Below are 14842 nucleotides of genomic sequence, written 5' to 3'. Positions count from 1 at the left end.
ATATATGTATTTATACGAAATATTAATTTGACTTGGCAGTTTCTTTTTACGAACAGGAATAAGCTTCAAATTTTAATAGCTTATAAATTTACACTAGCAATTTTGAGTAAAGGTTTTGCGTAACCCTAAAAGTACATTTAGAGACTGCAAGGTCAACTCTCGACATTTCAGATATATTAATTTTCATCACAACGTCTTGTATAATTATTTGTTACTTCAATAACCTCCTCGCAAATGTTTCTCGCATATTAAAACATATATGCCATTTTCTGTTTATTTCCTTGTAATGCTGACCTCCGTGGCGAAGTGGTTAGCACAACGCTTTACGATGCCAAGGGCCCCCAGGTTCGAATCCCCGCCCGGGCATGGGTCTACTTTCCTCTCTTCAATTTCATCATGTCATCACGCATCCTCATCTTTGCGATTAGGTGACAGATAAGCGAAGTAAAATAAACTAAGTCTATTAATCAATTATTTTATTAAACTCTATAATTCTTCTTTAGCATGCAACGTTTTTGTTAATATTATATTACAATTTGTAAAATGACGAAATTCTAAAGGAGAACACGCACCTTTCTTTGTAGCGCATCGATCAGAAAGTTTCAGGAATATGTATTTTCAAAATACATTTTTTCACATGTACTTTGCCCCCTTTTAAAAGTAGAGCGTTTTCAATCATGTTACTAATCATTAAAAGGATGCCTCAATACCATCTTGGAGGATGACAATTAATATTTCCCCCCTCCTAAAAGTAATAATATACTTTCGCTCTCTGAATCTCCCATATAAATGCTAGGGGCCGTCTGCTTCAGCCGAGCTCACTGCTTCTCCGGTGACGTCACGCGTTCGTGCAAGATCGGCAATCTTCGGATGGCTTTACCTAATCTCTATGTACCTTGGGTTTCACTAGCTAGGCCGCGAACTGTTTCTGGGGATTAATCTGTGGAGCTGGGTCTTCTGCTACGTGCACAGAGTTGCGTAGTAATAATCTACGAGTTACGTGTATGTACAATCATGTAGAATGACTTTCAGAATTCCAGCATATGTCACTGGGAAACAAGCAAGTATTGTGCTTTGAAAGGTAATATTGAAATTAAGGAAACAATTTTCTTCATATCGATACAGAAAGAATGTAATAAATGATGGGCAAAAGTTCTATGTTACTCGCCCCTCAAAGTACAAGGGTAAATACTTGATTATTACGATGTTGATTAATGTGAATAGATATTGTACAATTCTTGACTTCTTAAACACAAGTGTCATGCAAATACCCACAATTTCATAGTTATATAGTATCACTTTCAGTTCACAGAGATTGTACTGAGGCTGAGGCCAGAGTTTTTGTCCAGAATACATATGGTTCAGTCCATACAAAATGGTCCAGCACTGGTTGATTGATCATTTTTAAAATTTTCTGTAAAACTTCGGTATGGACCCAACACCTCAATGGTTTATTTCGTCATTTATTTTTGTTGTCTATGTAGGAGTAGTGGTAAATATGCGATATCGCCTGAACGGATTTCTTCAAATTTACAGGAGAAACTACTTACTGAAAATAGTTTCTGTAGCATTGTCGAAATTCTTCGAGGTATTTTCTTTCGCGGAAACTGAAAACTCCACCATAGAATGCTGCAGAACAAGAAATAATCACTTTGTATGTAAGGAACGTGCATTTTCTGTAAAGCGACAACATCATGCCGTTGTTTCCATTATGTACCTGCAGATGGTGCGAGCGTCGAAAGTCACGCGGTCTCGCCAGTGTTTCCAAATGTGCCTTTTTTTTTACGAGAATTGTTTTCTTTTTTTAACTATGCTAACCTAACCCAACCTAACCTTGCCGGAAATGGTCCGTGGGGCGATCCGTCAATGGTTTTTGGGGATATTGTGGGTTTTGGTAATTATGCGATATCATCCGAACACCTCTCACTCATTTATTTCATTAATTTTAGCATTGATACATACCTATTCTGCATTCCAGAAGATTCTTTAAAGTGAAGTTATGCCTTTTTCCATAAAATAATATCAACTTTTCATATTACAAGTCATTATTTGTCTTCCTTGTTCCGCTTGGGTAACAGACAATATGGTGTGCACTCGTCATGGATCATCGCACATCGTGCTTGTGTTTTGTCGATTTGGAGTGGGTATGCAGTGTTTCAACCTTCTTAACCGAAAAGTACCTACTTTCGTGGTCATTATGTCATCATAAACCATTAACAGATAGCTCCACGTACCATTGACGGATAGCCCCACGTACCATCCACGATAGCCCCAAAAACCATTCTCGATAGGCTCACGGAACATTTCTGGCAAGGTTAGGTAAGCATAGTTAAAAAAAGAAAGAAGTTTTCATTAAAAAAATGCACGTTTGGAAACACTGGCGAGACAGGGTGCCTTTCAATGCTCGCGCCATCTGCAGGTACATAATGGAAACAATGGCATAATGTTGTCGCTTTACAGAAAATGCAAGTTCCTTACATAAAAAGTGATTATTCCTTGTTCTGCAGCATTCTATGGTGAAGTTTGCAGTTTCCGCGAAAGAAAATACCCCAAAGAACTTCGACAATGCTACAGAAACTGATTTCAGTAAGTAGTTCTCCTGTAAATTTGAAGAAATCCGTTCAGGCGATATCGCATATTTACCCTATCGTCAATGGTTCGTGGGGTTATCTGTCAATGGTTTGTGGGGCTATCCGTCAGTTTGTGGAGCTATCGTGAATCATTTTTGGGGCTTTCGTCAATGGTTTGTGATGACATAATGGACACGAAAGTAGGTATTTTTCAGTTAAGAAGGTTGAAACACTGCATACCACTCCAAATCGACAAAACACAAGCACGACGTGCGATGATCCATGACGAGTGCACGCCATATTGTCTGTTACCAAAGCAGAACAAGGAAGACAAATAATGACTCGTAATATGAAAAGTTGACACTATTTTATGGAAAAAGGCATAACTTCACCTTAAAGAATCTTCCGCAATGCAGAATAGGTAAGTATCAATGCTAAAATTAACGAAATAAACGAGTGAGAGGTGTTCGGGTGATATCGCATAATTACCAGAGTAGCTAGTTCAAAGCAGGCATTATTTTTCTAAAACTACTTTTTAAAAAATGGTGACCATTTTTTTAATCACTTCGGGTAGTTTTGGTTCGATTCCCGGTGGATGCATATGACACTGGTTACGATCTCGTTTTAATCTGTAAGTTCAGTACTGATTAAGCTATCTAAGAATAAAATGAACATTTTTTTTCACATTGCAGATAATTGTCAGAGCATTCATCATGAGGTTCATGCTCACTAGGAAAGTTGTTGACTGTTTGAAGTTTAGATACCACAAAATCCACACTGGACCGTTGAGTTGCCAGAATGTAGTGCAGCAGGATGGACAATCACCACCATTTATAGATGTTAATATTCCGATACCATGGGGACACATTGCAGGTAGTGTTATTGCACTTCAAATAGTAATATAGGGTGTAAAAGTAGGTACCAGTTTCATAGATCGGAGACACATTAAAATCACATGGTTTGTACTTACCAATTGTGTATTGCGGAACATAGTTCAAGGTGCCATTATTCTTTTTACACAAAAACAAACGCAATTTTTCACATTCTGAATGCTTACACGGATAGCCCCACAAACCATTATGCACGGTAGCTGACCGATAGCCCCTTGAACCATTTCTGATAAGGTTAGGTTTAGTTACGTTAGGCAAGCATAGTAAAAAAATGAGGTTTTAAACACTGACAGGGACTTATGTCATCAAACGTACACATCATCCAGTTGTCGTAGGGCAAGCAAATGCGTCGGTGAGATATTTTGTGGTGGGGCAATATGTAAATAACATGAAATTTGTTCTGAAGATTATTATTGATCTTAAGAAAATATGTAGATTAGCCCGGCATAGCTCATACAAATACAAACACAAGTAACAAAATAACCTTCATGTATCTTATGGCCATAAGTAAATATTTGTTGGGATCCCTTACCTTTTATTGTCACTTATGCGATGCACTTCCTTACACTGCTCCTATTTTAGATTGAAGGGGATGGTTGTGGTTCGTTGTTGAGGGGGATAAAAGAGGACTGTTCACGGCTTCAGGTCAGGTTGACTGATGTTCCGGTCACATAGTGTGATCCTATTCATGTATTGTTCAGTAACCACACGGAAGTAGTTCCATTTACACAAAATTAACACACAGCTCTTCTTGCTGCACTGTGCTGTCAGCTGTCACAAATCGCACTTCACCTACTTTGGTGGCTGATGCTCTTGCGACATGTTGTGATTAACACGGGGAAGTAGCTCGAATTACACAGGAACAAAACACCGCTCCTTCCGCGGCACGGTGCTGCCAGCTGCTCAACAGCCACACTTCAAAATACTTTGGTAACGTGTCTCCTTGCATCGCTGGATGCCATACGCAAAGTTTAGCCACACTTCGAAATACAGCTCCTCACTTCTCTCACCTCTATATCTTTATGTCCTGTCTTTCCCCCAAAGACGCTCAAACTTCCCCTGTGTTCTTCCAATGTTGCCGGTTTTAGCCTTGTACAGTGGCTCTAACACACACACACCAACACACAAATATCCAAAAAGGAAGAAAAACTAAGAAAAAGAAAAGGACACCCTAGCCAGTGTAACTTGCCTGAAGAGCCCGGTTCTCCCTTTCGCCATGCCAAGCAAGGGACTGGGTGCGACTTTGAAAAAAACAACTAGTAAACTAACTGATAAAAGAAAAACGAAAAGCCAAAATTATATAATAAAAAATAAAAAAAAATAATACATTTAGGGTGGCACTACAAGTTCTCTTGAAAAATACATGATTTCCCGGTCAAGTATATTCCACGATGAAAGAAAATACCTCAACTAACGTTGTAAACCTTGGACAAACTCATTTCCGTAAGTAGTTTCTTGTGTAAAATTGAAGAAATGTGTCTCCGATGTATAAAACTGTTTCCTAAAAGTATTGGTACACCTCGAATTTTAAATTTTAGTTTCTTCCACTGCGAAGTCGTATAACACTTTAAAATGTGATAGAAAATAATATATTAAAATGTTAGTATCCACGAAACATCTGAAATTCCTTTATTTTCTTCTTTTTCACATTGGTACTTACGTATTCTGCATTGCTAACGATTCTTGAAGGTGGATTGTTTTTTTTTACAAGCAAATAATATCAATTTTCGACATATAGAGTAATTCTTCTTTGTTCGTTTTTGCTTGCGTTACATGCAATATGGCGGAGAAATCTTGACTAGCGTTGTTGATGGTTATGCAGTGTTGCAACCTTCTTCATCGAAAAATACCTACTTTTGTGTTACTGATTTTGTATTTTTTTCCAGGTTCGAAAACCCCACGAACCATGCACATAGCCCCACAAACCATTCATAAATAGCCCCACGAACCATGCATGGATAGCCCCACGAACCAGTCACAGATAGCCCCACGAACCATTCATAAATAGCCCCACAAGCCATGCACGGCAAGGTTAGGTTAGGCAAACATAATGAAAATTGTCATGTTCTTGAAAGCCAACGGTGTGGTTGGAAACACTGAACTGGGGTTACATCATCGAACGCACGCAACATTTGATTCACGTAGTCGAAGGTCATAGAGGCAACAGCTTTCTTGCATTGGAGAGACATTAATCTTCAAAAATTCATGATTAACCGGCTAAGTAAATTAAGCAATGGGAAAAACACTACCACGACCTTTCAAAAGTGTACGGAAAGTCAGTTCGATAAGTACTTTCTCCTGTAAAATTGCAGAAATACGTTTCGCAGATACTAAAATTTTACCAATAATATGATTTGACCAGTGGCGTAGCATTATAGTTTTTTAAAGTATGCCCATATGCCCGGCGTTCCCCGATTTATAATTTCAAATATGGGTAAATGCTATAAATATAAAGTAAAACTTGACTAATTTCATATACGTTTAACCTACATGGCATTATAATAGCTAGTTTTCGCGATCCCCTTGCAACATTTCACTAACAACACTCGTTCTAGCATATTTTTGTTCAGTAAAATTTTCATACCCGTCCAAACGTATTTCTTCAATTGTACAGGAGAAAGTACTTACCAAAATGAGTTTCTGTATACTTTACGAAGGTCTCGGAAGTGTTTTTTTCCTCGCTTAATTTATTTTGCCTGTAAATCATGTATTTTTCAACATTAATGTCTCTCCAATGCACGAAAGCTGTTCCCTTGATGTTCTTCTACTACGTGAGTCAAATGTTGCGTGTGTTTGATGATGTAAGAACTGGTCAGTGTTTCCAACCACATGGTTTTGCAATTGTGAAATGAATTATCTTGAATTTTTCTAATGTTAAATAACAATTTTAACTGTGTTTGCCTTACCTAAGCTAAGCTAACCTAACCTTGCCATGCATGGTTCGTGGGGCTATTTATGAATGGTTCATGGGGTTTTCGAACCTGGAAAAAAATACAAAGTCTGGTATTTTTCGGTTAAGAAGGTTGGAAACACTGCACAGCCACTGATCATCGACAATGCTATTCAAGATTTGCCTGCCATATTGTGTGTAACGCAACACAAAAATGAACGAACAATAATTACTCAATATGTTGAAAATTGAATTATTGTCATGAAAAAAACGAGATGCCACCTTCAAAAATCCTTAGCAATGCAGAATACGTAAATACCAATGTGAAATGAAGAAAATAAAGGAATTTCAGACGTTTGGCGGTTACTGAAATTTAATATTTTTTTCGATGCCTTTCCTGGCCGGACACCGGGTAGGTTTGGCATAAAGTACTCTATATTCCTTGCTACCTATCTGGAGGGAAAGCTTAAATCTTTACAGCACGCTCTCTTGAACGCCGGTGTACGGAGCAGAGAGTCACGTGCTTGGTTTTAGGTCTCATGTGATCCTTCCAACGCAGACGACAGAAGCAGAATTTCTACCCTTTGCTTCACACTCGTGTTGTAATGCTACAATATGCAATACCAAACTCAAATCTACGATTTCTTAATGGCCACTGCATTGTATAATTTATCGCACGAACAGCGATGTCATTAAAAACTAAAAGATCAACACAGTTTTTGTCAGATAAGTTGGTGAAGTCCTCGTGGTATAAGTTCAGCCTGTGGCTGTTCTACCACTTAACCTGCAAAACTATTCTTTCTTTATTATTTTTTCCTTAGTATCTAACTGCTTAATATTGTGTCAATGGAAATGTTTATCATTCATTTGAAAACTTAACATTGAATGGTCACTGGACAAAATTATTTTAAAATGTTTATCAGCACTCTCAAGATGCAATAAACAGTGGTCTGAATTACTAATCGGCACTGTTACGTCAGTAGAGTGTACGATAGTTGGATCATCCACCCACCTCCGTGTCAGTGTGTTTTGCACAGTGCACCAAGATGAGAGGTCCCTGGTTCGAATCCCGGCATGAGCACTGGTGTTCTTTGTAAGTGTCCCTTCATCAATATCATCACTCATATTCATATTCGTGATTTACCAAAAGTGGTAGAAAAGCGAAGTAAAATAACCAAATTATTCAGTAGTTGGATCATCCACAACAATGACGTCTAATGTTGTTCAGAAGCGCTTGTGATTCAGGTAGGTTTTTTAATGACTTGCGTATAAAAAAGGTATAAAACACCAGAGTTCAAACATTTGTTGCATAGTGAGGCATCACATTTTCTAGCTAAAACATGCATGGATCATGTTTTATTCAGGGTGGCTACAAACAAGCAGAAATAAAATTCCCTGACTTTTCCAGGACAAAATTTACATTTTTCCCTGACAATTACAAACTAAACTAAATCAATGTTTTTGTAAATGGAAGTAATAAACTCATACAGATCCAGGTATGGATTTGTTAAGTACCAATATTATCTTGTATGAAATTGACTTAATTTCTCTATTCTCTATGATTTGAATTCAAACTGCAAAATTGTGAATTTGGAAAATTATTACAATTCAGAAGCTAGGGAAGGATTACGGAATTTTATAATATGCAGTAAGTTTAAAATAAAATACTTGATTATTTTTAAAGTTACGACTAAATGAGAGAGTGAAGAGTGATTGTATAAGAAATATTATTTGTATTTTATCAGTCTCCTTATCCATTCTCGGTATTATATGTTGATATTTCCACTGAGGTTTGGAGCCCTCAGCTTGCATGAACCATGAGTCGGACTCATTTTTCGATGCATAAAGCTACTTCTCTCTTCTCTGTAAAGCACACAACTTAACTCTTGCATATAAGTGAAACAATTGAATTGTACAAAAGAAATTGTCATATTTCCTTACATTATTAATGGGATTTCTGCTTATGTACAGTATATCCAAGTGAAGTACTGTGAAACTCACAACATGCAGTTATACCATTATTGCTGACGAAAAGGGTATTTAGGTATTAGAAATTTAAAGCAATGAATTTATAGAATTGCATTGTATAGGTACCTGATTTATCTAACCAAACATTAACAGGAACACTCTGTTAATAACAGTTTCTGAAAGTTCATAAATGAGGGGCATCCTGAAAAAAGCTTCAATGGTGCCTGTATGCAGGACTAGGGGATGGAGAGCAACACACACATGCGGTCAGGAAAAAGTGGCATGTATAGCTGTAATCTGGTACAGTCACAACACAGTCGTTTTAAGGCAGTTCTAAGTTAAAGATTACAGCTCTCATACAGTCACCCACAGACTGCGATGTAGCCTACGTGTAGTAATCAGATTTTTGCAAGCTCAGAATTTGGCACAGTGCTACCAGCAATCGTGTGAGGTGTGCAGACCGGACGTCGTGAGTGATAGTATGGTCAGAAAATTCATAGAATGGCAATCGAATGTGCACAACCCCATACAGCTGAGTAAACGCAGGCCCTTTGCATAACTTCATGTGAGAGATCTTGGACCACTCCCTGTACAGCCCTGGCCTTGCATGTACCGACTTTCATCTCTTTGTTCAAAAACAGGATTTGACAGTTACACAGCGGGAGAGATAGTTCCAGTCTTTGCTGTCAGACACACATGCCATTGGCATACAAAAATTAGGTACGACAAATGCCAGAACGACGGTGGTGATTATGCCGAAAATTAGGTTAGGACTCACTGTTACTAATGCAATAAATTACAACTGATATTCTTGTTTTATTTATGCCTAATCGGTAGGGACCTTAATTTTTTGTAATTTATTTTTTTCAAATTAGTGTATTTTTTATTTTTTACTATTCAGTGTTATTTTTCCCAAAATTCACATTTTCATTTTAGCACATTTTCTGGCAAATATCTGAAATTATACCTTCATGATGATTTTAAACTACTGTTTCAAATTGTAAGTCACATGGTCTACGTATTTTCGTGACAGTTTGATATGTTGGAACAGATTTTTGAGGAAGTAAAAATAAAAGTAAAGTGCTCCGCTGCACATTCCCATGAAGGTGTATAGAGGTGTAGAGTTAGAGCCCCACACTTTCTTTATCATGGCTGAAGGTGGGGGTGATGTGATCAGCACCATGCTCCTGGCTACCTTTATCCCTCAAAGTTTCCTCCAGGTACCCGCTTGATATGATGCTGGATGTGCCCCGGAGCAGTTTGATTATGTGGAAACGATCCCGGTTCTCCCCCGCATGGGATCAGCCCTGGGCCTCTTGTATGGTTGTCAGATGCCCTAACGACCTAGCTCTATTATTTCTCGCTCGACAAATGCGCACTTAGCTTGGTAATTCAAAACACATCTCACGTGACAAATACTGAAGATGTGGCTCCCGTGTGACGGTAGATACACACTCGATCTCCTGTTAGAACCCTGTCACTTTGCTCTGTGATGCAAATGGTTTTGATAGTAGTTGATAAAATCGTGGGAAATACATGATTTAATGTGGCTGTCGGAATTATTCCATGTATAACAAGCATTATAGTTTATTCTTTAATAAAATTCACCAACAATTTGCATTTTATGCCAAATTCGCATTATTTTGATATTTCAAACGGCCAAAAACGAGTTCAGACATCATTGCATATTCATAAACACAACTTCGCAGCAATTACCATTTTTTACGTTTTTCGCTTTCGCGAAAAATCAATGTCCCTACTAATTGGAAATTAGTGGCCACGGTGGCTCAGTCAGTAACGTGTCTGACTACCATGCTAAAGGTCCCAGGTTCGATCCCCAGCCGGTTCAAATCCGGGAACTTTTATAATGATGGAAGCGGCCCCGGTGCCTACCCAGCGTCGAATAACATGGGTACATGGGGTAAACCCTGGGGGGGGGGGGTAAAGGCAGTCAGGGGCATTGTGCTGATCACATCACCCCCCACTCACAACCAGATCAAGAAAGTGTGGGGCGTTACCCCCACACACCTTCATGGCATGGTGCTGTGCACAGGGGAGCAATTTACACACACTTTTATTAATTGGAAATTGCTTTCGGGCCACCTCTCATATAAATCAGTAGATGGAAAGTGAACATTTAACAGGACGGGCAGAGAAAAGTCAATTCTTGAAGAAAGTGATTTTCTTTTATGATTGAATGATTCGAGTAAAAATGATACGAAAATATTTATGTATTTATTATTAGTATTTTATTTCATAATATTGGACATTAACTTCACTCAGTGAGAGATTAATGACCATATCTCATGAGTTTTAACAGACAGGACAGAGAGTGGCGTTAATTTCATTGCAATACTAGTGTTGCAGTAAATTTGAGGTTGGGAGCATGCACTTGCCAATTTTTATAACGCAGATTTATGTTTCACTTCTTCCTGATAGTATTCAATATATATCCTGTTTTGTTGGATTCTTGATATCTAAGAATAGTGCAATGTCATTGTAAACGTATGTTAACTTGTGTGAAACCAGAATACATCAGGATGATGAAAGAAAACCTTCGTAAGCACTGCTACATTAAAAAAGGTGAAGTGAGCCAGAAGAGTAATAAAATTCCAGCAGCATATTTGCAGTCTAAAGCTCTTCTTGTTTACGCATGCGATTTTTGTTGGATGTTGCAGTCCGAAGACATCCAACAAAAATCAATTCCATACGAGTGCCATGCATGCAATTTCTGTCGCATGTTGTAGTGAGGTACTTTGTCGGGTGGCAATATTCGACAAAAATCGTATGTATCAATGGAGCCTATTTGTTTCCATGTTTCTTCAGTTTGTCCAACAAAATGCCTTACTACGACGTCCTGCCCCCTTACTACTTCCATACGGACAAGAAAAAATGATAATTCAATGCATTGTGTATTGAACTGGTTACATTCTTTTTTATTTTCTTACAGCATCTCTGTATTAGTTTTTCTTGTATGTATGCATTGCTTTTTCTTTATGTTTAAAAAATTGCTAACCATTGTTATAACTGTATCTTTAGTCAAAATGAAAATAAATGTCTGATGAAGAGAGCATGTGTTCTCCTGAAACATCACAACCAAAAACTGTTTTCTTATGCTTTTAATAACAGTAAACTACAAGAAAATAAATATCTGTATTAGTAAGACTAATTCTGCACAGCAGTAAGGGAAATATTCTGATATAGAAAAGTCTCTTTTATTTGCAGCAAAATGGTGGGGACCAAGCAAAGAAAAACCTGTCCTTGCACTACATGGTTGGCAAGATAATGCTGCTACGTTTGCAGGCTTGGCTCCTCTTTTGAATTGTAGTGTTCTAGCGATTGACCTTCCAGGACATGGAAAATCATCATGGATAGCTCCGGGACAAGTGTATAGTTTTAATGAAACTGTAACATGGATTAGACATGTAGTAAAGTATTTTGGTTGGGATAAAATGTCCATTGTGGGACATTCTAGTGGTAGTGCTTTCGGATATTTCTATTCAGCATTTTTCCCTGATGATGTAGAGAAATTCGTATCTATAGACTGTACACGCACGTTGCTGATGATTACTGAAGACATGGTAGAGGATATGGGTAATATTGTTGACAAACTTCTGGAACTGGAAAAGAAGATGGAATCAACTGAACCACCAGCTTATTTGTTTTCTGACATGATAGAACTGATGTATACAGGGTATGGAGGTTCTCTTACCCGAGAATCATGTGGTACAATTTTGTTGCGAGGAATTAAGAATTCCAAAACACCCCACAAGTATCACTTTTCTCGTGATCCACGACTGAAGTTGGGGTACTTTGCAAATCCAAGTGAAAAGCATATTTTGGATGCAGCATCGAAAATAAAATGTGAATTTCTGGGTATTAGAGGTAAACAAGGGGTGCTAATGAATCCAGTATCTGACAAAGTATACAAGGAAAGTCTGAAATTATTGGAACAGAGTTGCAAAAGTTTTGAACATCATGAAATAGAAGGTTCACATCACTTGCATCTAAATAATCCAGAAAGTGTTGCTCCCTTAATTAATCAGTTCTTAGGAAGTTGATTAATAACATCAATACAGTGATTTTGTTTTCCTGTAAATTGCAATGCCTGTAAATAATAAACATTGAAAATGTGTTGAACTTGTTTCATTTTTTTAATATATATTTTTGATGCTAGTTTCATTTTTGAATATATCTTACAAGACAAAGCTAATGTACAATGCGATAAATCAGTGATATTCATACTGTGCAGCATGCCGAAGTTTCGAAGTGGATGCGGGAGAACTTCCGAAAAAAGAATCATATTTTTTTCTGATAGTTAATATGTGTTAATAAAAAATATCAATATCTTATGTATTGTCGCAACTCACGTTGGTTGTCCCAGAATTGGATGATCTTTGTGATATTTTTCTGGGGACTCACTGAAGTCATGTGACACATATTATAGTTCCCTGAAATAAACTTTAAAATGAGACTCACGTTGGCGTAAGTAATTAACTTTTACCTTATATTTTTATGTTATAAGTTTATGTTTATATTAGTATGTTTGTGTAGTAGTTGTGCTGTCTAGCATGTTTGTTTTGTCTTGCGTAGTAGTTGTGCTGTCTAATTTGTTTGTGTTTGTCTTGGGTAGTAGTTGTGGTGTGTAGTTTGTTTATGTTTATATTGTGTAGTAGTTGTGGTGTATGTATGTGTGTTTATATTGTGTTATAGTTGTGATGTGTTTGTGTGTGTCTTGTGTAGTAGTTGTGCTGTCTAATGTGTTTGTGTTCGTCTTGTGTAGTAATTGTGCTGTCTAATGTGTTTGTCTTGTGTAGTAGTTCCTCCATTCATATTGGGGGTTAGGCGTAGAGTTGACAACTCTGCACTGTAAAAAAAAAATGTCAAGAAACAGCAATATAAGGCCATGGATGTTCCCAAGGTAAAATATTCCGGAGGTAAAATAGTCCCCCATTCGGATCTCCGGGTGGGGACTACTTTGGGAGGTCCCTGGACTAAGGATAACATCTACATTAGGAATAAGGATATTAAATTAGGCACCTGGAATGTTCTGAGCCTTTACCGGCCTGGGGCATTTCAGTGTACAGTTAATGAGATAGCTAAGTATAAATTAGATGTAGTAGCTGTCCAGGAAGTTAGATGGCCAGGAGAAGGGAGTTGTAAAACTAAAAATTATACTTTTTTCTATGGTGGTACTGAAAATCATAATTTTGGAACAGGCTTTATCATAAATAATAGAATGATCTCGGCTCTTAAAACAGTAGAATTTATTAATGATAGGATATCACATGCAGTTTTACAGGGTAGGTGGTGTAAAATTATTTTAATAAACATACATGCACCAACGGAAGATAAAGATGATAATACTAAAGATGATTTTTATACAGAGTTAGAACAGGTCTTTGATAAATTTTCTCAGTATGATATGAAAATTCTGACAGGTGACTATAATGCACAGATTGGCAAAGAAGAGACATTTAAACCCACGATTGGTAAAGAAAGTCTTCATGAATTAAATAATGATAATGGTATAAGATTGATTACTTTTGCAACCTCAAAGAATTTAATTGTGAAAAGTACCACTTTTAAACATAAAGATATCCATAAATATACCTGGTGTTCTCCAGATGGTAAAACTCATAATCAGATAGATCATATTCTCATTGATAAGAGAAGGCATACTAGTATAATTGACGTTTGTACACATAGAGGTGCTGACTGTGCCAGTGACCATTATTTAGTAATTGCTAAATTAAGAGAAAGACACTCAGTGATAAATCAAGCAACAAAATCTAAAAGTTCTAAAATTTGATACAGGAAAGTTTACTGATGAAAGAATTAAGAAAGATTACCAAATTAAACTGTCAAATAGATTTGATGTTTTGCAGGATTTAAATGATGATGAAAATATAAATGAAGCAGACGTAAATAAGAATTGGGAGCACATACGTAATGCAATAGAATCAGCAGCTAAAGAAAGTATAGGATACCATAAACCGAGAAAAAGTAAGCCATGGTTTGATAATGAATGTCATAATCTAATAGAAATAAGAAATCAGGCTAGACTTAGGTGGTTAAATAACTCTGATGATACAAATCTAAACAATTATAATAGAATAAAGGGAGAAGTTAACCGCAGGTTTAGAAGTAAAAAAAGAGATGATTTGAAAAGCAAAATTAACGAAATTGAAACAAACAGCAAAAATAAAAATATCAAAGATTTATATAAAGGTGCAAATGAGTTTCGAAAGGGGTGGCAACCTAAAGTAAACTTGATAAAAGATAAAGACGGTGATTTTCTAGCTGACCCAAGCGATATTCTAAATAGATGGAAGAACTACTTTAATGACCTTTTAAATGTCCATATAGGAGATAAATCAGAAGTAAATGAAGTCCACACAGCAGAACCTTTAGTTCCAGAACCTAACTTGATTGAAGTTAAGGATGCTATTAAAAGGCTAAAGAATAACAAAGCACCTGGCATTGATTTAATACCAGCTGAGTTAATTAAATATGGTGGAAAT

General features: G+C 37.0%; 1 protein-coding gene across 1 annotated transcript; it reads left to right on the top strand.

The window, feature by feature from the left end:
- The first annotated feature begins 928 nt into the window (after positions 1-928).
- LOC145987185 (putative serine hydrolase) lies at positions 929-12453 on the top strand. The gene is made up of 3 exons (XM_083121698.1): positions 929-1081; positions 3263-3443; positions 11544-12453. Exons 2-3 carry the CDS (start codon positions 3284-3286, stop codon positions 12377-12379), a joined length of 996 nt encoding a protein of 331 aa, XP_082977824.1. The 5' UTR covers positions 929-1081; positions 3263-3283; the 3' UTR covers positions 12380-12453.
- The last annotated feature ends 2389 nt before the right edge of the window (positions 12454-14842 follow it).

Source organism: Lepisma saccharinum, chromosome 4, assembly GCF_977018435.1.
Source record: "Lepisma saccharinum chromosome 4, izLepSacc3.1, whole genome shotgun sequence".
NCBI classification, from domain to species: Eukaryota; Metazoa; Arthropoda; class Insecta; order Zygentoma; family Lepismatidae; genus Lepisma; species Lepisma saccharinum.
This window is presented reverse-complemented; position numbering and strand designations above follow the sequence as displayed.